General features: G+C 39.8%; 1 protein-coding gene across 1 annotated transcript in view; it reads left to right on the forward strand.

Annotated features, from left to right (window-relative positions):
* DNTT (DNA nucleotidylexotransferase) overlaps positions 1-25789 on the forward strand; it is a gene marked incomplete at its 5' end in the record, with an annotated part of 92703 nt that extends 66914 nt beyond the window's left edge. Inside the window, 3 exons of the mRNA XM_083505333.1 lie at positions 7749-8012; positions 9537-9620; positions 24344-25789. Of these exons, the coding sequence (XP_083361459.1) occupies positions 7749-8012; positions 9537-9620; positions 24344-24430 (435 nt within the window). The 3' untranslated portion in view covers positions 24431-25789. The remainder of the gene's footprint in view (positions 1-7748; positions 8013-9536; positions 9621-24343) is intronic.
* Positions 25790-27828: the final 2039 nt, after the last annotated feature.

Below are 27828 nucleotides of genomic sequence, written 5' to 3' on the forward strand. Positions count from 1 at the left end.
GTCCTACTGTGTGCTAAAGTTTTTCTCTAATTTCAGAGATCCCCTATTTATTTGAGTTGGGCTCTTTCTGTTTTAGCCTAAGGAATTTCTGGTGCTGCTTCTCCAACAGTGGCAGAGGCAACAGGGCAGGTGGACTGGCCACAGGAATGTAGCATCGGTTATGTGGTGGGAATGTGAAGAAATCAGAGAGTTCTGGGACATTGTATATAATGAATTAAAGAAGATACTCAAATTCCCATTCGCAAAAACACCAGAGGCCTTCTTATTAGGGATAATGTCAACTAAAATCAAGAAAGAAGTAAGGCCACTCTTTATGTACACAACATCTGCAGCCAGGATTCTGGTTGCAATGAATTTGAAGAGTTAAATTACACCTACAAAGTCAGAATGGCAGGTAAAAATGACAGAATACATCCAAGTGGCAATAATGATGGGGAGAGTTAGAGGGTACTCAATGTAGAGGGTGAATAAAGAATGGATAGTATTTAAAGAATATTTGAAAAACTACTATGATAGCAAAAATCTCATGGAAGACCTTGAATGATTTTTGTAATGTATAGATAATAAACTAAAGAATTTTTCTCTGAAGGAAATTAAGGAAACAATAACATGATACTGTGTAAAAAATAACAAATGAGATCCAGTTTTTTTGAGAACAATCGGAAGTTTATTTTATCTTTCTTATCTTTAGTCTTTATTTTCTTTTTTCTTTTTCTCTATTTTTCGATGTATTTTTCCTTTTTCCATGTAGTGTACACACATAAATTTTAGCATGGTAAATTTTTGTGTAAATATGTGTTGTATCAGCAACTTCTACCACCCGAGGCGGCTGCTTCTCCATGCCACATTATAGGGGCAGTCCTGTATAGACCTCATTTTAAACTGACTGTAATTCTCAAAGCAGAGACAGGTGGGTGCCAACAACCATTGTAGAAAGAATGTGCTTTCAGCACTTTCAGCACAGACTTAGAGATGCATGAATGAAGATTTGAGTTGAGAATGAAATATCCAAGCCAAGGCCAGTAAGGCAGAATATGTGATAACATAGTGATCTGTCAATTGGGAAAGTTGAAATCAATTATTCTCCTGGGAATTTCCATGGTTTGTAAAGCATGAACCTGCTGCCTCGCTGCCCATTCTTTCAGCTGATTGCAACCCTGTTTCAGTCCTCTTAAGCCCTTTCCCTACCATCAGGGCTGAAGGAACTAGCTGTCAACAAATATCAAAATGTGAAAAAAGACAAAAAGACCTATACTCTCCCTGCCTTTTCTGAAAAGCATCTTTGATTGCTATGCAAATGGAAAGCATGCTTTTATACTTGTGACAGCAAGCCTGTCTCTGTATTCACTCCTTTCCTGCTTTCGTGCAACAACTTCAAAGCCCAAAACGCATCAAAAAGAAAGCCACTAAGGTCACAGTGCTGACTTTCTTTCAGCTGTTTTCTTGAGAAAGAATTCTGCAGCATTTAACTTGTAAACAATGAATAAGCCTACCCCTCCCATCAGTTCAGTAGTTTGGAAGCATTGCTTTTCCTCAGCTGAAAGTTTAACATTGTCACATCCTCTTAAAGGCAGTTGAAAACAAATGGGGTAAGTCAGGCCTATGATGCTTTTTGATGTGGCATCATTGGGGATAAGCGAGTCTAGGAACAGAGGCTAAAAAGGGGCCTCTCAACTTAAAAGCGTAACAATAAAACAGAAAAGCTGCATTGCAATTGATGGATTATCTTTTACAATAATGCTTTTATAAACATGCCACATGGGCCTTATAAAATGACTTTGCTGTGGGCTGCCATCTGGAATGCTATAGACCAGTCATTAGTATATACTGATGCACTTTAAAGCAAATGTTCTTCCATCCAGTGATCTGGGAGATGCCAGGAACTAAGACGGTTGGATGGCATCTTATATGCCTCCTTCCGGCAACTCTGCAGCCAAGCTGGTGCCAAACGTATTGCTCCGCTTTCCTTTGGACCACATCAGAGAGGCTGAGAGTGGGGGTCTCGTCATATGTGCAGCCCAGGTCCTCTGTAATACTGTCCAGGCTTGCGCCCCAGAGAGGTCACTTCAGTGGCGGTAACGCAGCAGAAACAACATGGGAGACAGCAGTAACGAATTACTGGTCTCTGCAGCCACAGCAGGCACTGTGATTCTCCAGTGGTTTCACTTCACCCCTGGGGGCACACTCCATTGTCTCTCAATACAGACAGATGCCAACAACAAAAGCAAATGTTGATCGAGCCTTCATATTTGCTGTTATATTTCAGTGCATAGCTTGGGATAATAACATAGAGGCCTCTAGGAGTTGGTGTCACAATCAGAATACCCCTGTAGAGGAGGCCTGGTGTAGGAGAATTATATGTCTTTAGTAAAGGGTGGTAGAGAAATGAGAGAGAAAAGATTGTGGCCCTGTCCATTCTTAGCCCCGACCCTACCCATAGTTGTCATGACCCTCTGATAGGGTACCCTTGAAGGAATACAGCCCTCAAGAGCAAAAATGTTGCCTCTCTGCTCCCACTGTCTAGCCACGCTCTCTCTTGTCCTGCTTTTATGATCTGTACTACCAGGCTCCGTCGCTCGAAGGAGACATTGATCTGTCTCTCCCCCACTGCACGCTACATATAATGTGCTTCCTCAGAACGGAAATATGAAGCATAATATCCAAAGTAATCACCATTGAAAGTCAATGGTAGTCTTGCATCTGGATAATGTCTTTTGTTTTGTAAGCATAGCCCTTGGCTTCAAATCAATATCTTGAGTCCTATTGGAAATCTATAGGCTTTTAGCTATTGTCTTCAGAGTACTCTGAAAACAACTTCGATTAAATGTGTGTCCATGGAGCTCTTTGAGCTTCAGCGTTGTGGGTTTCCACGTGTCAAAACTGCTGTATATCCTTCTAAAATCACTGGAGTTATTTCTATGCCACTGGTGTAATATCACTAGGGCTACCTATATTCAGGGCTGAAATAATATTTGTCACTAAGGAAAACTGAATTCATTTATAAACTTTGGGTAAATTTGTATAATTTCTCTTATTTTACATAGTCAGCAATGGTATATTTTGCGTTTCACCTGCCTTTTTTATGTTTCTCATATTGTATTTTATTATTTTATCGTAGTAGCAGCAGCACTGATATTGGCTACCTTGATATCCATTTTGTGGAAAAGCAGGATACAAATGTACATGGGTTCTTGGAATTTTATCCTATAATTGTTTAACTATTGTGATTAAGAAGAAATGTCTGGATTAGCATGGTTTTATCCTTAGGTTTTTTCATCTCTGTGTAAATTGCCCTGCCTTAAATTAGAACAGGTTTTTAATTGCAAACCTCCTTGGGGTGAATGGGTGGGAGGAGAAAGGTCTTCATACCTAACTGAATGGCTGGTCTGAAAATCTAGTGGTGCTAAAAACTCTTTTCAGTCATCTTAATAGTTTTACTAGCATAGACTGAAGGCAATATTTTTTTTCTGCAGAACAATCAATTTTGGATAAAGCTGTAACTTGGTCACTGAAAACAAACTCTTAAATGATAGTTTGGGATTTGCACATTAGATGGACCCTAAAATTATGCAGTTTGTAATTTTTTCCAGCCTAATAATTTTCTCCTGTTCTTGTTGCTAGAACAGTGGTTTCCTGCTACGTGAAACAATTACAGTCTCACTCATGCCGACTGATTTAGCAGCTGTCTAAAGATGGATGCATTTGTGCTTGTCAAGCTATGCTAGAAAGAGAGTCTAGGTCAAATCCTCAGCTGGTCTGACTTGGCACAACGTCTCTGGGAGCCAATGGAACGTTGCCATTTTACACTCGCTGAGGCCTGGCATGCTCTAAGATGTTGTGATGATGAACGATGCCTCTCTAGGCTTTTTTCTTTTAGTGTAAACTCTGCTGGGTGAGGGCTTACAAAGCAGGGCCAGTAGTATATCAACTGCTAATAACTTATCATGTCTTGGATGGTTAATACACCTGCATTTGCTGCAGCAATTGAAATGAAGAGACAAACACAAGGCTCTGTGATGAGAAAGCCACAACTTCATTGAGTATGATTTGTAAGGCATTCAGGTCAAGATAGCCAGTACAGGGAAGAAACTAGCTTGCTCCAGCTAAACCACTAAGTTTCCAACTCAGGCTCACCACATGGGGTCTGCCTTCATAGTTTGTTCCATTTAATACACATTTCATTTAAGAGATAAGTGAGCATGGGTTTTCTCAGGAGCGTACCTTAGGGTTGGGTAGGCTGGCCCCTGCCAAGGGTGCAGGCCCAGCGTCTGTGTGCATGCAAAAACCAAGCCTCTCCACTCTGTCTCAGAGTGGCTAGGACCTCTGCTTCTCTGGGTGGCCAGGTGAGTCATGCAGGCTCCTCTGGCTGCCTTGGTGGAACTCTGTGCCAAGGCCACAAGAGATAGCCCCCCCCACCAATACAGCTCCTTTCCAAGGGCACAAGGGACCCTAGGATCGACCCTGAAGTTCCAGCTTCACTGCTACCTTGGAGCTTGCTGGACGGCAGTGGCAGAAGGTGCACCTGAGTCCCAGATTTGTCTGTCCACTGGAATAACAAATACTGCTCTTCACTTGACATTTTTTGGGAGTTTGCATCAACTCCAGCCTTCTGGCTGCTTTCTGCCATTTCTTCATAGCACCCTAATTGTGACTCTAACTTTCCCTACACTTTGAGTTCTCTCTACCCAATGCCATTTGCTAGTTTTACATTATTTCAACTCCACCTCCCACCCTTTTGCTCAATCCAAAGGGGAGTACAGACCTGGTTAAGTGTACATTTTACAAAATTTGTTATGTTTCTGTGTCGTCAGGTATTTAGGATTCATTCTCTTCCCTTAAGTTTCTGTTTCATTGGTGCTCTTGAACTTGTGAATGTTCCACCCCCCTGCATAGAGCAGCCCATATCTAAAAAAACCACATTTCTATTAATTAAATCTGTATGTCACCTAAACTGAAGCTTCTAGGTGAGTCACAGCAAACAAAATAGGAATGCAATTTGAAATCCATAAATACAATCGCATAATAACATCAGTATGCCATCTGTCCATTATACAACACTTTATGAAATGGTTTTCCCATTCCAAACCTTAAAAATAGACCATAAAACCCTAAAAACATAATACAAAATGGCTGAAACAATTTCAAATCTTCACAAAGGCTGTAAGGTGATTTGACATATTCTGAATGGCACCCTATTAGTCTAGATAATAAGCCAACCCTGCAGTAGCTTCCAGAATTTCATTCCTCAAAAAATGAGGAACCTTTTCAATGTTTAAACTAGTGCAATTGACACAAAACTGGCAATTTTGACAAACAGTTGGTTCATATAAGAAAAAACTTTTCATTTTTTAATGTTAAAAAGTCTATCCAAAGGCCGGAAATACTGCCTTGTATTAACACTGAGCAGAACAATTGAACTCCATGTTAAAATGGTCTGTATGATAACCCTCAGCTAAAATTTAAATCTGGCATATAGTCCTTTGCAAGTGTAGGAATATTAAAATGGGGGTAGGAGTAGAGAGAGATGCTTGAGGAACTGACATAAGAGTGTTGTTTATTTCATATTCTGTAGACTACAATGCTCAGATTACAGCATTTTAAGATTTTCACGGCTAGCTGCCTTCACAAAAGGCCCCATTTGTAACCTAGAGAAGTGCTGCTTCAGCTGTGTTATGTGAAACAAGGGTATTGTCCGGTGCCTCGTCAAATTAAGTTAATCAGAAACATTGTCTCAATGGATATATCCTAGGCCTTGATTACTGTTTAGAAGTTGCATTCTGACTTTGAGTCAGATTTCAATTGCTTGCTGAAGTCAGCATCCGTGTAACTGTTGCCTAATTGCATTTTAAAAAAGAAAAGAAAAAGAAAAAGAAAAGCAATGATATGGTTATTTGCAGGTTTCTAGCCTTTGTGTGTTCTTACTTACTTCTACAAATTGCTAAGCCATTTAATGATAGGGAGGCAGTAAAGAATAACTTAGAGGCATTCATTCCCAAAATGCCTTTCTCATCATATTTGCCGCACAGCACCATCCGCAGATTCTGAAACCGTATCCACTTGAGTTTATATTATTAAATCAGCAAGGGAGAAAGAATGTTTCATACCTATGTTTTATTGCTAACTTATTTAATGGCCTATAATTGCCTGGATTAAGGGAGTGAAGTGCTCTCTGGAAGGGTCTAAGCCACAAAACTGGATGTGAAGATTCCTGTAATGAATGAATCATTTCAGGGGTTTCTATCTGCAAAAATGTGGTTAAAAATTAAAATCACAGTGATGGGATTTTGTGCTAGGAACAAGTGGGAAGACTCAGATTTGTGGGATCTGCTTTGTTTTTTTACTGTCCAGAGTCAGACCAAAGTACAGTGGTACCTTGGTTTGCAACCGTTTTGGATTACAACCGTTTTGGATTACAATCACGTCAAAACTGGAAGCGTTTGTTCCTTTTTTGGGGGGGTTACAACCAATTTTGGGGGGGAGGCACCATTGGCGAAAGCACGCCTTGGGTTACAACCTTTTTTGGTTTACAACCAGACCTCCGGAACGGATTATAGTTGTAAACCAAGATACTACTATAGTGGGTTGTGACAGAACCAGGTGATACTTCAGGGGATGGAGCTAATTACATATTGCATTCCATAAGTTTGGAATGATCTGCATATATAAAATTATGAACCATCACCTACAGATTTGAAATCTAATTTAAAGAGGGAAGGGATGGAGCAGGGAAGAGCTGTTTGTTGGCAGGAACATAGGAAACAGCCTTATGTCATTTGCCCATCTAGCACAGCGGTGACTCTTCCAACTCCCCTGGCAGCAGCTTTGCAGGAACACAGCAGCTTTGCAGAAACACAAGCAGAAGAGAGATTGCCCATCTGAGGCATCAGAATGCACTGCAACATGTCACAGGAAAGAGATTCAGCAAACAAAATTCAAAAGCAACAGCAACATTGCAGCAGATGACAAAAATGGGTAGAAATGGCTCAATAAAGGTTCTCTTGAAAACCCCACACATAGAGCACAACTTGCATCCTGCTAGTAGAATAGTGGTGGTTGCCAATATGCAGGTGATTGGCATGGATGTATTATTCTCTCTTTTGTAAACTCAAATGTGAGAAATAACAAAGTGACTTTCGATGAGTTAAAGGGCTGTAAAAATAAGAAATGCATATTTTTACCCCCCCTCAAAAATCCTTCTTTTCCACCACCACCTGGAAAACTCCCCATGGCTCCAAAATTTCCAGAAAAGTTGTGTCTCTAAGTCAGCAGTTCTCAACCTGTGGGTCCCCAGATGTTGTTGGACTACAACTCCCATCATCCTGAGCTCTGGCCTTGCTTGCTAGGCATGATGGGAGTTGTAGTTCAACAACATCTGGGGACCCACAGGTTGAGAAAGGCTACTCTAGGTGGTGTTTGAAGAAGGGAAAGGCCCCATCATCTGGTGGGAACTAAATGGTCGTTTAGATTGTTGTTCTGCTTTCCCTTTACCCATCCACTCAGAGCGAGATTGTCCTTATGGTTATGGTTGGAGGAGGAAGTGACCATCTCAGCTGGAACAATGGAAAGCTGGATGGAGACGCAGCTCATTAGGCTGTTATGTCTTCTCTTTCTCCTCCTCTTGGAGCAAGATGACTCTTAGATAGTCGTATGGTGGTCCTAAGACTTGCTGTCCATCGAGCATTAACCTACATTGCTAGTCTTCTGATTTCAGCTATTAATTAATTATCTGAATTGTGTGTTCCTTCTAGGGATTGGTCTTATACTATGATCTCATTGAATCTACATTTGAGAAGAAAAAGCTGCCAAGCAAAAAAGTTGATGGTTTAGATAATTTTCAGAAGTGCTTTATAATTTTAAAATTACCCAAGGGAAAAGTGGACTCTGGCAACTCTGTTATATCAGTTGCTTCTGCTGAGGAAGGAAAGAAGGACTGGAAAGCAATTCGTGTGGATCTTGTTGTAAGCCCCTTTGAACAATATGCATTTGCACTCTTAGGATGGAGTGGATCTAGGGTAAGTAAGCTCCTTTCCTTAATTTGAAATCTCAGCTGAAATTCTGATATTTGCAGCATAATAGGAAGATCCATATATCTGAACAATATTTCATTTTCTAATTGTTTCCCATTGTCCACAGTGGGGGTTATTTATTTTTAAATGTGTATCTCATTCTTCTACCAAAGAGTTGAGAGTGCTCTTTTATTTTCTGAGTAGTCTGAGAAATAGTGACCTGATCAAGTTTTGTCACTGAGCTTTTTAGTTTATTGGGGATTTGAACCCAGATCACCCTGGTGCAGGTTCAGTTCTCTGTCCTTTACACAGTAATGGTTCCATTCTAGGTTGTGCTAGGTGTTAAGAAATTGTTTATATTGTTAGAAAATGCAGTTGTTAAAAAATCAGTCCTAATTTTAAAATTAATCATGAATCTTTGGCACATTGGGGATTTGTGGAATTTGAAATATTTCAGCAAATGATGAGCCATCTGGAACCATTCTCTAGACATTTCTTTTCCCTGAGATTGTGGCTAACATTTCCCAAACATTCTCAAACAACCATGAGAACTACAAATGTACTTCTTTGAAAAGACAGCTGAGTATTGTTATCCTTTTAAAAATGGAATTTCTAGTTTCCAAGACCCCTTAATGAAAGCACCAGAACTGGAAAACCCTAATGTCTCCCTTTCCATATTGCATAGTATTCATGTTTGTGACAGAGAACCTGATATGTCCCATTACTGCTCCTTTCAAGAAATAACAGATATTAATGAGCCCCATCAAACTCTATGGGACTTATTTCTGAACAGACATGCACTGGAATGCTATATAAGCCTGAAAACAATGCTATGTTCAGTGTGTTCCTTTGGCAGCAGTGTGAATGCCTTTAGGCGGATAGCTGCAGCCAAGCACTTTGCAAACTTCTGTGCTCACTGGAAAAGTGCAAACACTTAAGCTTTTTAGACTCAGACAAATTGTGTGAGTCACAAGCAAATGGAGTCCAGTATGTGTTTAAATTAAACTATCTCTTCTTATAAAACTATAACAATCGGCAAGGCAGTTAGTATCAGACAAAGCTAATGTGATGTAGTATTACATGTCAAAAGACAGTCCCTCTGGGTGAGCATCCATTATGGAGCTCGCATGAACTGCAGGCTACATTCATTACAGAGAAGAGGGTAATGTATGATCGCAATTTCATATTTCTTAATGTTATCTGTACAGTAATGGGATCCTGACAGACTTCCTTGTAGATGGCGACTTTGCCTTCCCCATTCTTTTAATACCGGCTCTAAAGGATCAGTCTTACTCCAGTACTTCAAAGTAGCCGAAATTGATGGAGATCTGTTGAATGCATCAATTTCAAGTCAGGGAAGTGTGTTGCAACACAAGCCTTTGGTAAATCGTATGCTGTGAATGCATTCCCCCCCCTTTCCTGAAATCGGAAAACACCATTTCTTCTTAAAAGGTGTCATTTCAGCGAGTTTGAATTTGGAGATTCATTTTGGCTTATTATCATATCTTTGCGACTTTTCTGTCTGTGTAGCAATTTGAACGTGACCTGCGGAGATATGCTACCCATGAAAAGAAAATGATGCTGGATAATCATGCATTATATGATAAAACCAAGGTATTGTCTCTCTTTCTCTCTCCCCCCCCCCTTCAAATGGCATTGTTGAATTCATAAAGTTTCCCTTATGTTGTGTGCTGTCTGTCTTGGCTCAACCCAGTCGTATCAAACAGTGGCATCCAATGCTTTCAGTAAGAATGTTAACTTCCAGAAAACTCTAATGGCTGCCAATAGACCTCTTATTGCTAGGTTAATGAAAGGTCAGTAAGCAATTACTGTGAAATATTTCACAAGAGCAGCAGTATGCAAAAAGTGCAAATAAACTATATATTTGTATTTATGTTTGCTGATGCAATGGCCACACTTCAGTGATTTCGCAGCTTAATAAACTGAGATATGAATAAACCTCCTGCATCCACATGCAGATGATTCACTCATCCCTTAGCCAAAGAGGGAAACAAGTCAGAAAGCTGCAGTTAACTATAGTCTCCTGCTATACTGAAACTTGGAAATTATGGATAATGGCTTCCAAATAAACCAGGATATGAAGCCATGGTTTAAAATTGGCTGGATAGCCTGGCTTGTTTGGAAGCCATTAAGTGTTGTTCCCAGTTTTGGATGCAATGGGAAACCATAGTTAACTAGAGTTTGCTGGCTTGTTTCACTACTTCTGCAAAAGGAGGGGCAATGAAGCTATTTGTGGGTACACAAAAATCCTTCATATCTTGGCTACCTCTGATGAAGTCTGATCATCCAAATGAAACCAGCGACTGATAGCTTTCTTTCTTTCAAAAGTTGGACCCGTGTCTGTTTTGCCGCCCACTTCTAAAGCATCTGTTTGATTTCATGTTGGGGAGTGAAGCTCCCCTTCAGGAAGTAATCATAGTTTGGAAAGTGATTGCTTTGCCCATCACGGATAAATTTCACTTAGCCAACCTATGGAAACATTTTCATCTGATTTAGCTAAATGGATTTGAAAACCGAAGCCTTGCCATTCAAACATGTAGTTAGATAATAATAGCTTTTGAATAGAAGCTGGAGCCTGAGAGAAGAAAAGGCCCCCATTCTCATTTTCCTAGTTTCTTTAATCCTCAAGGGAATATATTATATGAGCTTACATTGTTCTTGCAAACAGAGACTTAAGTAATTATACAAACCTCACACAAAGAAGGGAGATGTACTCTCATAAAAATAGAGCAAAGCCTAGAGAATATTCTTGAAAGGCCAATAGTGCAGTTTGGCTGTTGAAACACAGGTAGTCTGAGAACTAGAGGTAACATACTCTGAGGAAGAACGGAGCATAACAGAACTTTCCTCAATAACGAGACCTTTGGCCTTTAACTATCTATGACCATTTAGAACTTGGCAGGATGTTTTTAATGTATATCTTTTCCCTCTTGGATTTAAATGTATCTATGTGAGGTTTTCTGGTCTGGTTGGTTGGTTGGTTGGTTGGTTGTAAGTCGCTTTGGATTTCCCTGGGCAAGGTAAAGTGACTAACAAATTCAGTGAATAATAGTGATGGTGATGATGTTTTCTATAAAGATTCTATAAATGTTTACTTCAGAAGTCAGTCTCCAAGTGATATTTACTCATAGGAAAATGTGCACAGGGTTGCAGCCTTTCTCTAATATTAATGAAAATAGGCCACATCCCACTTACAACTTGAAAGAAGCTTGTAAGAGGTACAGTGGTACCTTGGTTTTCAAATGTCATCTGTTCCGGAAGACTGTTCGAGTTCTGAAATGTTCAAAAACCGAAAACTCAATAGCCGGCAGCTAGGTCAGAGGATCTTGCATTCATCGGAAGCTGCGTGGCATGTTCAACTTCTGAGGCGTGTTCGAAAACGGAAGCATTTCCTTGCAGGTTTATGGCGTTTGAAAACCGAAATGTTCGTCAATGGAGACGTTCGAAAACCGAGGTACCACTGTACTCATTCGGGTTGCTCACAACTTTAGAAGACAGGATGTGTTTTACATCACAATCTAACCTAGTATCCTTTCAGGGCTCATCCTGGCCCACATTTTACGGATGAATCAGAGCAAATGACAACCTATGGAAAATCCTATTGCCATTTGCTCCAATTTAGCGGTAAAACACAAGTTTTCCCAGGAAAAGAGCTGGGACAAAGGAAAACAAAAACCCACTCTTCAGACATGGAGCTTTAAAGCTTGCACTGATGCCTAGAAATGTGGCACTAAAGGAAGTCTGGATGAACCCTCTATAACATCGACCAGGTAGGTTTTTCTGGGTTCATGAGTATGAAGGACAAGTAATAGCTGACTAAACTGGATGTCTAGCAGTGAGACATTTAGGGAGAGCACTGTTCTTATGTCTTCACATAGAGATTATACCCTCCATGCGCTGCCTCCAGATACTGTAAAACGTTTGTTTCCATTCACAGTGCAAAATTGTATATTCTAATTCCTTCTCTCTGTGAAGGGAGGATGTTTGATCCACTGCTGCTGCTATCCAGTGTAACATTTGTTTGTATCAGATTAGTTTCATAGCTTGGGGGGGGGGAGCATTTGCTTTCAACACTGTAGGACCCAAGGTTCTCCACCCCCACCCCCCAGTTAAAAGAATCATAGGTAGCAGAAGTAGGACCTTGGGAAGTTGCTGGCTTCTTCTGTGTAAGACAGATTCATATATGCCATCTGAAACTGGTCCTCTGGCCTGTAACGTATGAATATGGCCTGTAACTCTCCAAAAGGCTTTTTGGGTTCCAGGCGGTGTTGCTTATCTACTAAAAACAAACAAACAAACAAACAAACAAACAAACAAACAAACAAACAAACACTCCTGCATTTTTTAAAGGCAGTTGCCTTTCCGTAGGAACACAGAACATTTTGTTTCATACTTGCTTTTATTACAAAGAAACTCTAGAAGTGGATTTGCTTGCCAAGTTAAAGAGGGGCTTTTAATGGTTCTTTGCAAAACTGGATGCTCTAGTCTAGAGTTTGGCAGATGCTCAGCTAAAATTATTTGGTGATAACAGAGAGGCAGTCAGTCTTGAGAGAACATCTTGATGAATTAAACATGGTACAGCTGCAGTGTTTGCTTTAGATGTCTGCAGTAATGACTGGATTAGCCATAAAGTAAACATAAAGATTCCAAATTTATAATATTGATTTCCAATGTGATTGGTGTTGTTCACATAGTCATTACTACAATTAAACACTGAGTCATTGTAAACAGATGCACATTCTTTCACTTACTAAGTGCTTCCCCAGCTTTTATCTCTCTGGGCAGAAGAGCAATTTTGCATTCAACTCTGGGAATTTGTTTTTCTCTGCACCTGGCCTGCTTTAGAAACCAAGTGCTCAGATAATCTCAGCTCTTCCTCCCAAAAAAGAATAAAAAAGAATGACCATGCATTGTTTTGCATATTAAAGCTTTCTGCACAGCAATCCAGTTGGTAACTTTAATTGCTAGAGATTCATAATTGATAGGTCACTTTTACATGGGCAATGTACAAATCCACTTAAATCTGAAACTAATTAAATTACTTTGCACACAGAATTCTTAGCTGTGTTGTGTTTTCACTTAGGATAAAAACATAGAAATCCCATGTTCAGCACAAAAGGTTGTGATAGAAGCACCTGTGAAACTGTGAAAACGTTAACAACACAAATCTAACAGTTGTCAACCTGTTAGCTGACAAATCCACCAATGTGGTGGGCAGTATAACTTCTTATAAGAGCCTCCGCTTCTGTTTTGTCTACTTGCCACGTTTTCCCTCCAGCCACGTGATTCTTTAACGCCAATAAAACCAAATCAGTTCACTTGGGGCTTGCAACAGGCTTTCACATGTCACAGTGAGCCTTCATTCCCTTTACAAGTCAGCCAGCTATGACTGCCATTGGCTCAGATATTATGGTGTTTGTGATATCATTGAACCACGGGGACACACAACTGACTGTATTGGGGCAATGGATTGTGCGTTCTGAGGTCCACGAGCAACTTTTGTATAATTAAAGCTTGCTGCTGCGTGTTGATACCAAGGGGATCCTGATAAAGATTGGTTTAAAGAGCCTCAGAGCCTTTTGGCTGTAAAGGGACAGACTTCTCTAAGCTGCTTATAAAGTAGAATAGCTAACTAAAACACTGCTTCAGAGTTATAGAAAAACAGTAGCTCTCCTATGACTACTGTATCTTAAAATGTTTTAGCTATGCTTTCCTTTATCTACATGCTATAAAGCTCTGCTTGGCAGGGGGTTGGACTCGATGGCCCTTGTGGTCTCTTCCAACTCTATGATTCTATGATTCTAGGTGCTAATACTCTTGTCACAGTTGGCATTTTGGGGTAATTTATCTGAAATGAAAGTACATCTGAAAAATGGTTAGATAATTTCATCATGATCATGGGCACAATCCAGTGCAGTATCTTGTACCCTTCTACACCACTGAGTTCAACAGAATTTAAGTGCATATAAATGTCCACGGTTAGTATCCCATGAGTATGAATGTGTCCTATACCACAGACATGTTGCCGTTGGTTTGGAGAGAAAGACAGCAACCGTCTTTATCTTTGGTCCATGTTTTATCAATTTGTTTACTTGTTTATTGATTTGTACATGACCCTGGAATCTACTAGGGTGAAAAGCAGTGCATAAATATTTTGAATAAACACATCTTAAACTTTTCATTTCTTCTCATAGAAGAGCCTTCTATGTGGCATCTACTGATCCTACACTAGGGCTTCACCTTTAAGAAATAGCTAAAAACATGCCCATCAGATGTTTGGTGAAGAAGCAGGAGCTGAAGCCATGTGCTTTCCCTTCCATTGGAATTCCAGCTTTCTTTGAACAATTGAACATGCACAACCCTGGCTTATTGGCCTAGAAAGAGGAAATGCATGTCTGATATCTGTTTACATGCACAATTGTGTATTGGTCTGGGATCTGATTGTGCATGCCCTTGGAGCCTAGCTGGACTGGGCCATGGATTTTACACACAACTTTTACCAGACTTAGGAAAAGGTGACTCTCATCAGATATATTAGTTTACATGGGATTTGGGGCACTATTCTTCCCTGCATAAACTCACATGCAGAAGGATTCCTGTATGCATATTTCTTCTCCCTCCAACTTTGCACATGCACAGTCAGCTGACCAGAGTTGCCTGGGGGAATGAGAGGCCCGCACATACTCCCCATATTCCCATTCAGTCACCCACCTCTTCTACACCAAGTTTCTCATAACCATCTGCTGCACTCTATGTGCTGAGAGGGAGGAGCAAGGAGCTCTACTGCATTCTATGGGAATTCCTCTGCAGACACCACATCCTCCCATAGGGAAATACTATGTCCATGGGATTATATAACAATATAATATAAATATGGTGAGCATATAATCATTCCAAAGGAACAGGGGACTAAACCTGAGAGCCAGTGTGGTATAGTGGTTAAGAGTGGTAGTCTCCTAATCTGGGGAACCGGGTTCGCGTCTCTGCTCCTCCACCTGCAGCTGCTGGGTGACCTTGGGCCAGTCACACTTCTGTGAAGTCTCTCAGCCCCACTCACCTCACAGAGTGTTTGTTGTGGGGGAGGAAGGGAAAGGAGAATGTTAGCCGCTTTGAGACTCCTTCGGGTAGTGATAAAGCGGGATATCAAATCCAAACTCTTCTTCTTCTTCTTCTTTTTGCCAAGCAATTTGTAAATACTTGTTATTTCCAACATTTGCTTGATAAATCAGTTTTATCTAATAAACACATTAGAGGTAATTTTTTTCATAGGATAGATATCACAAAAAAAATCATTTATAGAAACATATAGGGCTTCATTAATTTATGATTCTAAAACTTGTCCAATGCTCAAATGAAACTAGGGTACATAATTCTGCTTCATATTTGCTTCAAAGTGTATTCATGCTTAGACTGCTTAGAATAAATTCCACTGCATATTTTAATACTGTTCCTCATGATTTTTCTCAAGGGCTTCGAGTCAGTGGCTTATGTTCGGAAAACTCCTTGTTCAATCAGAGTTTGTTATAATGTCATTTCAAAGAGTGATGGTTTTCCATCTAATTTATTTGTCGTTATATTTGTAGCTGGATTAAGGATAGATTAGATCTTTAAAGCATGCACTGTAATGCGAATATTTCTACAACAAAATGCCAGTTAAATGTGGAATTTACATTCGTTGTATAATATAAGGCCTAAGGCATGTCAAATTGTTTACCCCTGGAGTCTGTTTTATCAAAGTGAACATACATAAATATCTCATGTACAATACAGTGCAAAATTACCTCTACTCTTCTCCCGTCCAACACAAATTTCATGCCGTTATCTCATTTGCCCTTTCAGACTTGACCCAGTTTGCACATAACAATAAGCCAAATTTTAGCAAGTGTGCTGCTGCATGGTGAGAATATTTTTGCCATTTTGTTCTTTTGTTCCTCTGGTCCTGGTGCTGCTGCAATATGGTTTGGCTTAGCATTACATCAGAACGTGGATTTGTAGTTTGTCTTCCTCCAAAAAAACCACAAGCTGTAACCAAGGTTTGTTCTTGGCTCACCAAAGTGGCTGAGATTTTCTCACTGTACACCAGCACACTTGCTTGTTCACACTAAGCCACAGTTCATGATAAGCAGACCCATTTTTTTTCCAACCCGTTAATCATTTTGAAGATCAGGAACTTAGTCCCAAATCTGTCACATCACCCACTTAGCAAATAAGCTTCAATAATTGGATACAATTTTTGCGCACTCCAGCAGCCGGTATAACTTCTGGGCAAATAGCTATGAAATAGACGAAGGTATGTATGCTTTAAGATGTCTTCTGAACAGGAATCTTTTACTTTCTTCATTAGTAAGCTATTCATACTGCTGTCATTTAAATAAATAAGTATCAGTAAAGATAAATTTGATAAAAAGTAATATTGCAATCCTCTTGGGAAGAAACGTATTTCCTGGTTTTCTGTATGGCACCATACACATTGATGTTACGACATCTTCATTGTCATCATCATCATCATAATCATCATCTCAAGTACAGCAGCAACAATAGTGTTTAGAGTTGCTACTAAAATATTTTGTATTCCATCTAGCATTAAAGAATTTGAGCTTTCTGCAACCTGATTTACAAACTTGCATTACATTTAACTCAGCATTGCACCCATTAATTCACATCCCAAGGTATTAGTAATGCCTTTGTGGTCTGAATTTCTCGATTTTATTTTTTTTATGCTGTTCAGACTTCTAGAGGAAGAAGGTGCTGTTCTTCACAAAGCAGGGATATTTGCTTAAAAACTCTAGCTCAGTATTATTTCTGGTTTTCTGACACAATTTTCATGTAGTTCTCAGTCAGATTGCCAATGGAAACCTTTAAAATATCTGGTTTTTTAAAAAGGGCTTGCTAATCTAAAAGGCATAAAATAAATGATACAAGACAAAGCTAGCTTTTCAGCTAGAATGTATAAAGCAAGCAAGGGATAGAGGTGGGAGAAGAGAAGAGGCAAGTTCCATAATAAGTGGTAATCAAATGGGTTGTCCTGAGCAGTAGCCAGACCAATATATATGATATGGGGATCCAATCAAATTATGTTCCCACTCAGTTTTATAGACAGAAGCACTAGATTTGTCTTACTGGATGTTGCAGCTGTTTAATCTGTGTTGTATCCTCTGCAATTGAATAAAATGGGTAATAATTGGGGAAGTCTGTAGTCCATCCGATATTTCAATTGAAGACTAAGTATTGATGTTAATATTTGTGCAGTGAAATATCTGAGAAGAACATTTTCATCATGTTGGCTTGTGCTGTTGGGCCAACATACCTTTGAGTCCATGCCTAATTTTTCATCCATGATATTGCCTTGTCTAGTGAATTCTCCCTCCCCCAACCCCGTGTGTCTCTGCCTCTTCAATAGGATCTTCCTTTCTGTGCTTTTATTTAGGATTGTTCAATCCTGAGTGCTTTAGGAAGATGCTGCCAAGTGCTGCAGACTCATGGGACTGGGGGACGTGTAATTGAAATCAATAGGAACAAGAAAATAATCACTTAGAAGTGCTATTTTGGGATTTGTAGAAACGTGAATGTCAATAAGATGAGCATCCAGTTATTTGTGCTGTAGTGTTTGTTTTGCTGACATTTGATCACTTTGTCCATTCAAACTCATTTCTGATTTACCCATCTTTGGGTGGAGTCAAAAGTGTATGAACCAAGCACATCCCATTTGATTAATTACTAATTTTCTTTGGACAGCAATAAAAGACTGCATGTAATTCCTGAAATATCTCAATGTTAAGAATGGGGGAAACCTTCAAGAGTGTTTGGTGTTGGGGAGATGTTTGGTGTTGCCTTTGCTGTTAATTTAATCTGCTCAAGGCTTCCCTATCTTGCATGCTATAATGTGGAACGGAATCTCCCTTTACAGCACAGTGGATAGACAAAGGGGATGATTGATAATTGGTTATGCCTCCTCCTCCTCCCCCTTGTGAGGGAAATGACATTGGTTAGGATCTCAAACTCAGGGGAGACCCCAGTTAGCAGTGGAAACAGTTTTGCGGCACAGTGCCATGCTGTCTTGCCAAATGCCAACTCCAGCTACAGTAGGAGAACACACCAATCTCCCAGGACATTCAATACAAGATCTCAAAGCAACTGTTTTATTGCAAAAGAATTTCAGAAACAGACTTGAAAGAGAAGTTGCTGAATTACAACTTATCACTAAACTGAAAACTATGGAGAGACCTGCTCTTAATATAGATATTGGATTCCTGTCTCATTGCGCACCGACCCCTCTCGCTCTCCAGGCTTCAGCGAAAGCCTGCATTCGCCCCATAGGACGCACACACATTTCCCCTTCATTTTTGGAGGGGAAAAAGTGCGTCCTATAGGGTGAAAAATATGGTAAATGCAAAAAATAATTTGTACTCTTTTCCTTATCTGGCATTGCTCAGAACTTCACTTAAAGTTCTTCACTTAAAGACATCATTGTTTCAGGCTCAGTATTCAATTGACATTTATATTTTAAGGCTATATATACCTGAATCACAAGAACACCTGCATGTATATATTGTGAAGGTGAGTATTCTCTGAGCCTGAGAATGTATTCATTGATTACATTTCCCATTCAAGGCATTCTTTCAGAAGAAAAGATAAGGAATATGATCAGCCAACATAGAACATGTTTAATTTCAATGGGTTTCAAAGTTTGACTGCAATTTTTTGAAGAGTTAAGTGCATGTGATCTTAGTTGGATCATGTTCCTATCTTCATTCTCTTACACTTCCCCCATTAACTGTGACCCATTAAAATAGTAATTAAAGTATAACATATATACTTCTTATAATTTGCACACTATCATTAATAAGTCTGTTGAAAGTGAAATTATGATCCACATATATATGGGTCAGTAAGGGGTGATAGAGTTGTCTAACATTTTCCATGGAAGAAATAATTTGTGTTTTATTGGAATGTTTTAAATTTTATTGTTCACTCGTGGAAAATTCTCCAAAAGGTGGACTATACTTTTATTTATTTCTTAGTTCAAAAGTCAAAAGGACTGTGCAGATTCCTAATGAGTAAGAATATATGCCACTGCATTTATATGAATCACTGCTGTGAGGCTGAATTTTCCCTGAGGCCCATAAGCTACACTCAGTGGAATTTTAGCTCATAGGAACCCAGGCACCAGGTAAATACATCTTTCCAGATTGGATTCCACCCCCACTGGATTTTATCCATATGTTGTTCAACAATGTAGGAAACTCTAAGGATGATAGCCATTGTAAGTGAATGTACTGAAATCAATACACTTCCTGTGGGAATGACTTACCTGGAGATGGTTGCTGGATCCTTGATTCCTTGGTATCCTAAAAGGATGGGCATGAAAGAAGCCTGAGTGGAGACTGATGCCAGTAGTGTAAGAGAAACCCTCCTGGATCTGACCAAAAGCCCATCTAGTCCAGCATCCTGTTTTCTCCTCTTCTTCACCCTGTGTCCTTTTTTTGTGTGCTTCAGAATTTCAAGCCTGCACTGCTCTGCTTGGTTTCACAGCCCAGGTGATTATTCTGTTTTCCTGGGCTCATTTCCTCCAACCTTGGATGCCTGCCTTATTGGCTCTCTGGATCCAAACCATTCTGAGAGCTAATTAACAAGCATTGAGTTTATTGCATCTGACTTAAGCCTTATTCTGATGTTACATTGTACATGTGGTTCTTCTGTTTTGTGATAATGCAGACGTCAATGGCTTTTTTGCATTTCCCCACATAAATTAGGAAGTGTCCACAGTTCTGCATCGGAATGACTTGATATGAATGAATCAGAAGCTTGGATGGAGAACATCAGAACACACAGATGGATTGGTGTTAATGCTGCAATACATGCAGCCAATTTTCATGGTGCTAGGAGTTTTAAAAAAAAAAAAGCTCCTTTGAGAGTGTCTCTCATTATCGGGCACTTCATCTACATAAAACTGAAGTTTGTGTCTCAGATAGAAAATCTATCCTAGCAATTTCCAGCAATGAACTGATCGTGATATTTGCATTTGTAACTTGAGAAATGTGCACTCTGAATATTGACTTTAAGACAAATGCACAGTGGTTTGTAGCTTGAGGAATATGTGCAGCTTTAGGTGGCAAAATATGAATCTGTACCACCCAATAGCGTATAGAATTTCAAAAGAAAAATATTTTATATTGAAATGGACAAGAGGGCAGTTTGACTGCTCTGTGTGAAACTTTTCATCTGTCTTTTGGTTAATTTAGTTGAAAGTTCTTTATCTGTCCCCATCCTTTCTGATTCTGCCCATCTTAGCTGCAGCAGTACATGTAAGCTCAGAGTAGGGTCTACTTGAAATACAATAAATGAAAAAGGGACCCAAGTTGAACCCTGAAAAAGAGTGTTTTGTTCCTTGTTCCACAGGCTTTTTGGGATAACAAAAAAATGGCTTTCAGTTACATGTATTTCATGTAATAACTGTTGGTCTGTCAAGAAAAACCTCTATGGACTGTGGCGATGTTTCTGGGATTGGCTGCAGAAGTGTATGATACATTCAATAAATATCAGTGGGCTCCTGACTTTATAGAACCTTTTGAGCTCTGGTACATCTATCTCCTTACAAGTGTAAAACTTTCTCTGGTGCCTGCCTTATGATGGCATATTTGACATGGGCTATTCCCCCACCTCTTAGACCACTATGAATTTTGAGCAAATGTATCCATTCATGTGATTTCAACCACATATCATTGTTGGAAGCAGCACATTTCTTTGTGGGTTTGATCATATTCTTGCAAGTATGCTCCCCTGATCCAATTTAGGACCTGATCACACACTTTGAAGAGGTCATGGAGATTTGGGGCCAAGCTGGATCTGGGCTCCGAACCAAATCAGGGGCTGGGAACAGTCTTTAGTTAGGCTTGAAAATCCTGGTTAAACACATTGCTCCGGGGTGTTCCTGAACTGATCCAGGGTGATCCGGGGCCTCCTCACCCTGCTCCAGCCTAATCCAAGCTCAACCAAAATCACCTCAGTTTGGATCAGGATTTTCTTGTGCACAAATCACTCGCCTTGCTGGTTTTGCTTTGTGTTCTGCAAGCTGTTTGGGGGGTTGCTTGTTACATAAAGGTGGGGTACAAATTAATGTTCATCCATAACAATAACAAGTTCCTAGCAGAGGCAAGAGTCAAACCAGAGACTTCCCAGTCTGTAGCTCTCTCTCTTAGCCCCATGATGTCCTCTGAGATGGTAACAATAATATATGGGCTCTAGGAGAGGGAGAAATTGCAGGACCTCTCCCTAAGCTCTGCTGAAAGACCAGCAACTTGGCTCCTCATCTCCATGGAAATCTTTCCATTTCAGCTGGTTATGACAAGAACTCAGCAACTAAGAAATAGTGCCTGAGTTTGCTTTGTTCCTCCTCTCCCAACCTCCCTTCCTTTTGTGTCACCCCTTTAAGATTTTAAGCCAGAGAGTGGGGGAGTCTTATCTTAACATCTGTAAGCCTTTTTTTTTTTTTGCCTGTGGAGCGTGAGAAAAATGTTTATGTTGTGTATGTAATAAAGACAACAAGCATGAAGATTTTTTTAAAAATGGATCAGGATCTGGGATTTGGCCCAAATAGCCATAGCAAGTACTCATTGTTATGATGTGGGGGAAGATAGGAAGAGGAAGATGAGGTCAGAACCAAGCTCGTCTGGCTTTTTCCTAGGCCTGTGAGGTAGTGCCTCTTTGTGTGCTCCACAGAGAAAGAGGCCTTGGCCTCTCCTTTTAGCAGAATTGGCTGTGTTTGGGGCAAGAGAAATATCCTTCCTCTTCTAGAACTGCCTCTACTGTCACTGCTGTCTTGCTCTTATAGGGGCAAGCTAGCGGTAATGGGAGATGAAGACCAAACTCAACTGTATGAAAGGGAGGCCTTCCTTTTCTCGGTGTGCTCTTGCATATCTCTTCTTGGCTGATTTTCTTCCAAGAAGGCAAATCCAGTGGTGAAGTTCCTTTGTGCGTAAAGTGTCTCTGTGCCTTCTACAAACAGAATACCTTTTCCCATTATGATCTGAACTACTCATGGCTATTGACTTTGCAAGACCCAGCCTTCAGAGCACAATAGGCAGATGAAACCACTTTGTTCCTTCATCTTTATTGTGATTGACCCACCTGCATGAATCTTGAAGTGCTTTCAGGAAGAAATGGTTTCATTATTGCCCTTTGTGCGGAGCCCTATTGAAAAGGAAATCATAGAATTCTATGATTTCCTTTTCAATAAGGCTGTGCACAAAGGGCAATATTTGGGTTCAGATTTGTGACATTAGTGCTAGGAAGGATCCCCGTGCTCTGCTCCAGCTGTCACCTCTCCCTCTCCCATTGAGATCCCAGTTTCTGCTGTCACCTTCTTATCACTTTCTGTATTCAAAGTGGCACCACTTAAACTTGTGAGTGAGGAGGGCTTGGGTGAGAAAAGCAGGTGGAGGCAAGGGGGAGGCAGATGGGACAACCGGCGAGGGACAGAGAGGAGGTGAGAGACTGGACTGAATGTGCACATTTTCTAATTTCAATCTTTCTTAAAGCTGTGCACAGCACTTAACGTTTAACTTACAGAGCCAGATTGTTCAGGGCAATTTAATTTTATGGAGTACCTTCTAGGAGCCATTTACAAGAAGCTCAAAGACTTGTTTAGAGATGCAGAAGAATGGAATGTCCATCAAAACATTTTATATCTCAGAGTGAAATCACAGCACAAGGTCATGTAAGCCATGCCTAAATGTTGATGCGCATTTCACGAGACGTCAAACACGTGAAGCGTGTTATCAGGTCATCCTTTGCTTCGGGGCTCCCAGGTTGCATGTGGGAGAGACACCTTTCCCTTTAAAACTTCTACTTCATTGGGAGACTTGGGCACATTCTCAATCCTGCATTCTGTTCTCCTCCTCGATCCTATGTCCCAGTCTATTATGGTTGGGGTAGGTAATAGGTATGGGTAGGAGAATTTGTGGCTGCCTTATGTCTCAATTTAGCAGTGATTTAAAGCTCCTGGTCTAAAGAGCACTGGATATTATATATAGATTATATGGAAAAAAATATAATGACAAGAAAATTATCATAACTGGATGAACAAATACTCAGCAGTATATGCTTCAACATGAGGTAAGCTAATGAGAATAATGTAGAAGAACAAGAAAACACAGTTAAAACGATAGTAGATAGGAAACCAAGGAAAGAGTGGAAGGGAAGTAAAAGTAAAGATATATAGGATTTAAACAGCTTGGAGGAATATATATATATATGTTACTATTACTATTACTATTACATGTTTATGTTTTATATTTATGTTATCGGGCTTCTTTTTGGTTTGTGCATGAATGTAACAGAGTATGTGTTGATGGTGAGATATAACAGAAAAGCAAATAAAAAATATTTGGGGGATGGTTCTGGTAGAATAGCAAGATCAGAACCAGTGAGAACAAAAAGTAGAAATCCTACAGCTCTGGGTTATAAATGTATTTAACTGAATATAGCTCACCTTCCCAGCCAGTATGCCATTCATTCACAACCTAGTTAATGAAGGACACTTTGGAAAAAGTGCTCAGCAAAGATAATTTGTGAATTTAAGATTTCTCTTGTATGTCAAATCATTTTGGAAAAGCTACATTTGCAATATTAATAGAACAAAGCCAAAACAAGTTATGAGTTAAAAGGTGGTTTTGAAATCTGATCCTGGTGCACTAACAAAGATTCATTGATTAAAATGTTAACGAAGATCGTTCACTTCACGCTTCACATGTCTTATTGATAATTGAAACCAGAATGAGAAATACAGCATAGCAATTCATAGACAGAAGTCATTTGCAAAACAGCCATTTTGTATTAAGTGTAGTTAATGGTCATGTTAGCAACCATAAATGTCATATTTATATTCATTGAAATAATTGCTCAGTTGAGATAGGGAGAGAGTTCCTGCAGACACAAATAATTGATCCTGAGTTCCAAAAATATCATTACAAGCATAAAGAAAAGCGAAGCCTCTGTATTTTTGCGTTTCTGCACACTCTATGAAAAGTTAGTGCATTTGTCGGTCCAAAAAAGGATGGCCCTTCATTCAGAACATGATGATGAATTTTCTGGTTCTTTCTGATGAGATCGAGATTAGTAGTATCTCTGTGATTCTCTACCCAGTTCCTTGGGAATCACTGCACTGAATTTGATGGGATTTACTTCTGAGTAGGCATTTTATACAGTTGGATTATAAAATGGCTAAGAATGTTATTTCAAATAGAAATGTGTGTTTTTTGTTTTCAAAAATTATTACCTTCCCAAGGCTTATGCTGCTCTCTTTTTTATTTTTACAGAAGATTTTCCTGAAAGCTGCAAGTGAGGAAGAAATTTTTGCACATCTTGGTTTGGATTACATTGAACCATGGGAAAGAAATGCATAGAGTGACTTGTTAGTGTGCTATTACGAGTTCACAACTATTATTATTATTGTTACTATTAAAAATCTCCCACATTGTAGAGGCGCATTTACCTGACAAGCCTGTCTTTATTATTTAGAAAGTCACATATTAAATAGTCAGGTGTAGATGTTATTATCCTCTGAATAGTTAAAAGAAAGAGGATTAATTTAGTGCATCTGTACATAAACTGTCATATTTGATTGTATTTTTCATGTTACAAAAAACAAAACAAAAGCCAGTGTTGAAAAAAATGTATTGTACCATACTTTTCCATGTATAAGACTAGGTTTTTTTATTTAAAAATTATGTTCAAAATTGTGGGTCGTCATACATGGGGGCATCTTATACACTGAAAAATAGGGTATACAGGTAATATTGACACAGCTGAATCAGGAAGGTGAAACTAAGGTTGCACTCCTTTACTGATTTACCTGGGATTAAGTCTCACTGAACGCAATGAGCAGATATGCACAGGTCTGTTACCTTAATTGACTATTGTGCATTTGATTTCTATAGCATTTAAGGTGGTGTAGAGATTTTGGGGGTCTGGTCTTATGGATCCTGCAACGTGCTGCATAATTCTCTTTTGGAAGCTTGAATTATTCAAGGTGACCAACCGCTATAATGTTACCAGCAGCACCAAATGTTACCTGAATAAAAACTATTGAAAATGTTGAAAATGCCTTGCAACGGTCTGGGACATTTTGCACGTGCTTTAAGATGAGGAAAGGAGCCTTGCTCAGAATCAAGGCTATGCGTACAGTGTCCCACAATTAGAAGAATAGAATCGTAGAAATGTAGAGTTGGAAGGGACCCTGAGAGTCTTCTTGTCCAACCCAATCTCAGCTAGATCATACATAACAGATGGCCACCCAAACTCTGCTTAAAAACCTCCAAAGAAGGACAGCCCACCATCTCTTGTGGAAGTCTGTTCCACTGCTGAATAGCAAAAAGCACAAGGCACAAAACTAGCAGGCTGGTTCCACAAACAATACAAATTCAGAATGCTCCGCCGCTGTCCCTTGAGCTTCACATCTGTCACTGGGTGAAGAGCCACTGTTGCAGCCACCATTGTCATTTGCTTTGGTTTTTCTTTTACATTAATTCATACACCATGCAGCAAAGATTACTGGCAGCTCCAGACTGGACGTATCAGGCAGTAGTCTTTATTCAGCTGACCCCAACTCGACCAAATACATGTTCTATGCACTCCTCCACACAGATCAAGAGAAACTTGTGGTATGGTTACTAATTGACGGGTGTCTTTTCTCTATGAATACTGATGTATAATTACATTGGTTCTTGCTAAACAAATGCTATTGCTTTGATTTAAAGAAAGGATTGTGGGCTTGAGTAAAGGTGGTGTTTAACATGATGCCAAAAGCTCTTGTATAAGTATATGATTACTTTTTGGTGCTAAGTGGTTTGAGCAATGGGGCCAGATGTCAGCAAGCTGAAGTCCAATAATGGTGTTGGCACTTAGATGTAGGCAGAATGACTAGCTGCAGTGAAAATTACTGGGGTGGTAAGTGGCACATTTTGTCCTTTAATATTCTTATTCGGAGCAAAGGCATTACTTTATCCAAAATACGAGGTTACAGAGTGGTTTCTAAAGTGTCACTGTAAAATTATGGGCATTTGAGCCCATTGGGTTGGGACTGGATAAGTACTTTCTTGTTAGCTGCATATTTTCTTAATGCTTAGAGAAGCTTGTTTCCTACAGTTTCACAGTGGGAATTCAAAGACTTGAGGGATCCTGCCCATCAAATTATCCCCAATGTTAATAACAATCCATATTTAAATATTCCATGGCAACACTAGACTTTAAAAGGTTTCTCATATACAAAAAACAAAACTAAAAACAACAACCCATGGCACTAATGGAAGGATGATTTGAAGTGTGGCTCTGAAAAGTAATTAATATCTGGAATTTCTTTCTTTCTTTTTGAAAAGCTGCTCTAGAGAAGTACTGCTGTGTTAGTAAACATGACTGTCAAAAAAAATCCTTCCAGTACATATTTCATTATGCCAAAATTTGACTCCAATTTATTTTTTTAAAAAGATAGATAACACACTGTGTACTTCTGTGAAGTGTGACCTCATTTTACTGAATAAGAAATTCCAAAGATCTTTCGTCAGAATGAAATCTTGGCACAGTTACAATATGGCAGGTATGGAGGAAGCCTGTCTGTCCTGTAACATTCACTTATGAGAAGAACAGCCAATTAGTTTAATGGACTTGTTCGTGGAACCAAGGGTTTGTGGGAAGTGAAGAACAGCTGTGGTAAAATGTTCAATAAATATACAAAAGAAAGAAGAGTGGTTTGTGTAGACACAGCTGGCATATGCAAACTTGGCTAAATAATTCAGCTCTAAACCCAAGTAGTGGATGAGTTCAAGTGGACCAGGTCTTAAGCCAAGGTTGAACTCTTTGTACTATGGTGTTGTCCCATTTTAAACTTGGGCCTGCCCCACCATTATTTCCTGTTGAATTTAATTAATTAGACTTGGGTAATAAAATGCCACTTTTGATTGTAAAAATATATCTATAATTTAATTTATACTGCATCTAGGCTAAAATTCTGAAAGCTCTTTAGTCATGAAAGGTCTGGTTGCCATCAGTGCTGTTTTTCTAGAAAAAGAGGTGCTGGAACTCACCATGAACACCTCCCTCATTCTCTTAGAATGGGAATGGCACCCACCTGAATGGTGCCAGAACTGAGTTCCTGTGAGTTCCCCCTGAAAAAAAAGCCCTGGCCACAATAGAACTGTGAGTTGTCTTAGGTTTCAAGACTCAGGCTTCTGAATGACTAGGCCACCTTGGCTGTTTAGAAAACTTGCGAACCTGAAAACCACAGATAAGAGAAAAATGCAACAAATCACATTTTAGGTGATGCTATTTTGTTAACTTTTACATTATGTTGATTTCATAATAAATGAATGCCAAATTGTTAAAAATAATCGTATCTCTTGCTACCTCAGTGCTTGAAGTGGGGTAGAGGTTGTGTACATCAGTGTTTCCCAACCACTGTTCCGCGGCACACTAGTGTGCCGCGAGATGTTGCCTGGTGTGCCGCGGGAAAAATTAAAAAATTCGAAAGATTTTTTTTTTAAAGTCAAATTTTCGATTGGGGCGCCGTCACTAGATGACCCCTGGGGTTCCCTCCCTCCCTCCCGCTCTGCGCCTCCCTCCTCCTCCTCCGGGGAGGCCCTTCCTGGCTCTCGGCCAAGGCTTGGCGGCTGCCACTCACTCACTCGCTCGCCCACCCGTCCCTCCATCCCTGCACCCGGCCTCTCCCCCTCTGTCCCCGGCGCGGGGGCTGCCGGGATCCGTAGTCCCCTCGCCCTTGGGCTCCGCGCCCGCGCAGGGTGCGCAAACT

This window comes from Podarcis liolepis (genome assembly GCF_965112155.1).
Source record: "Podarcis liolepis genome assembly, chromosome: 5".
Classification (NCBI taxonomy): domain Eukaryota; kingdom Metazoa; phylum Chordata; class Lepidosauria; order Squamata; family Lacertidae; genus Podarcis; species Podarcis liolepis.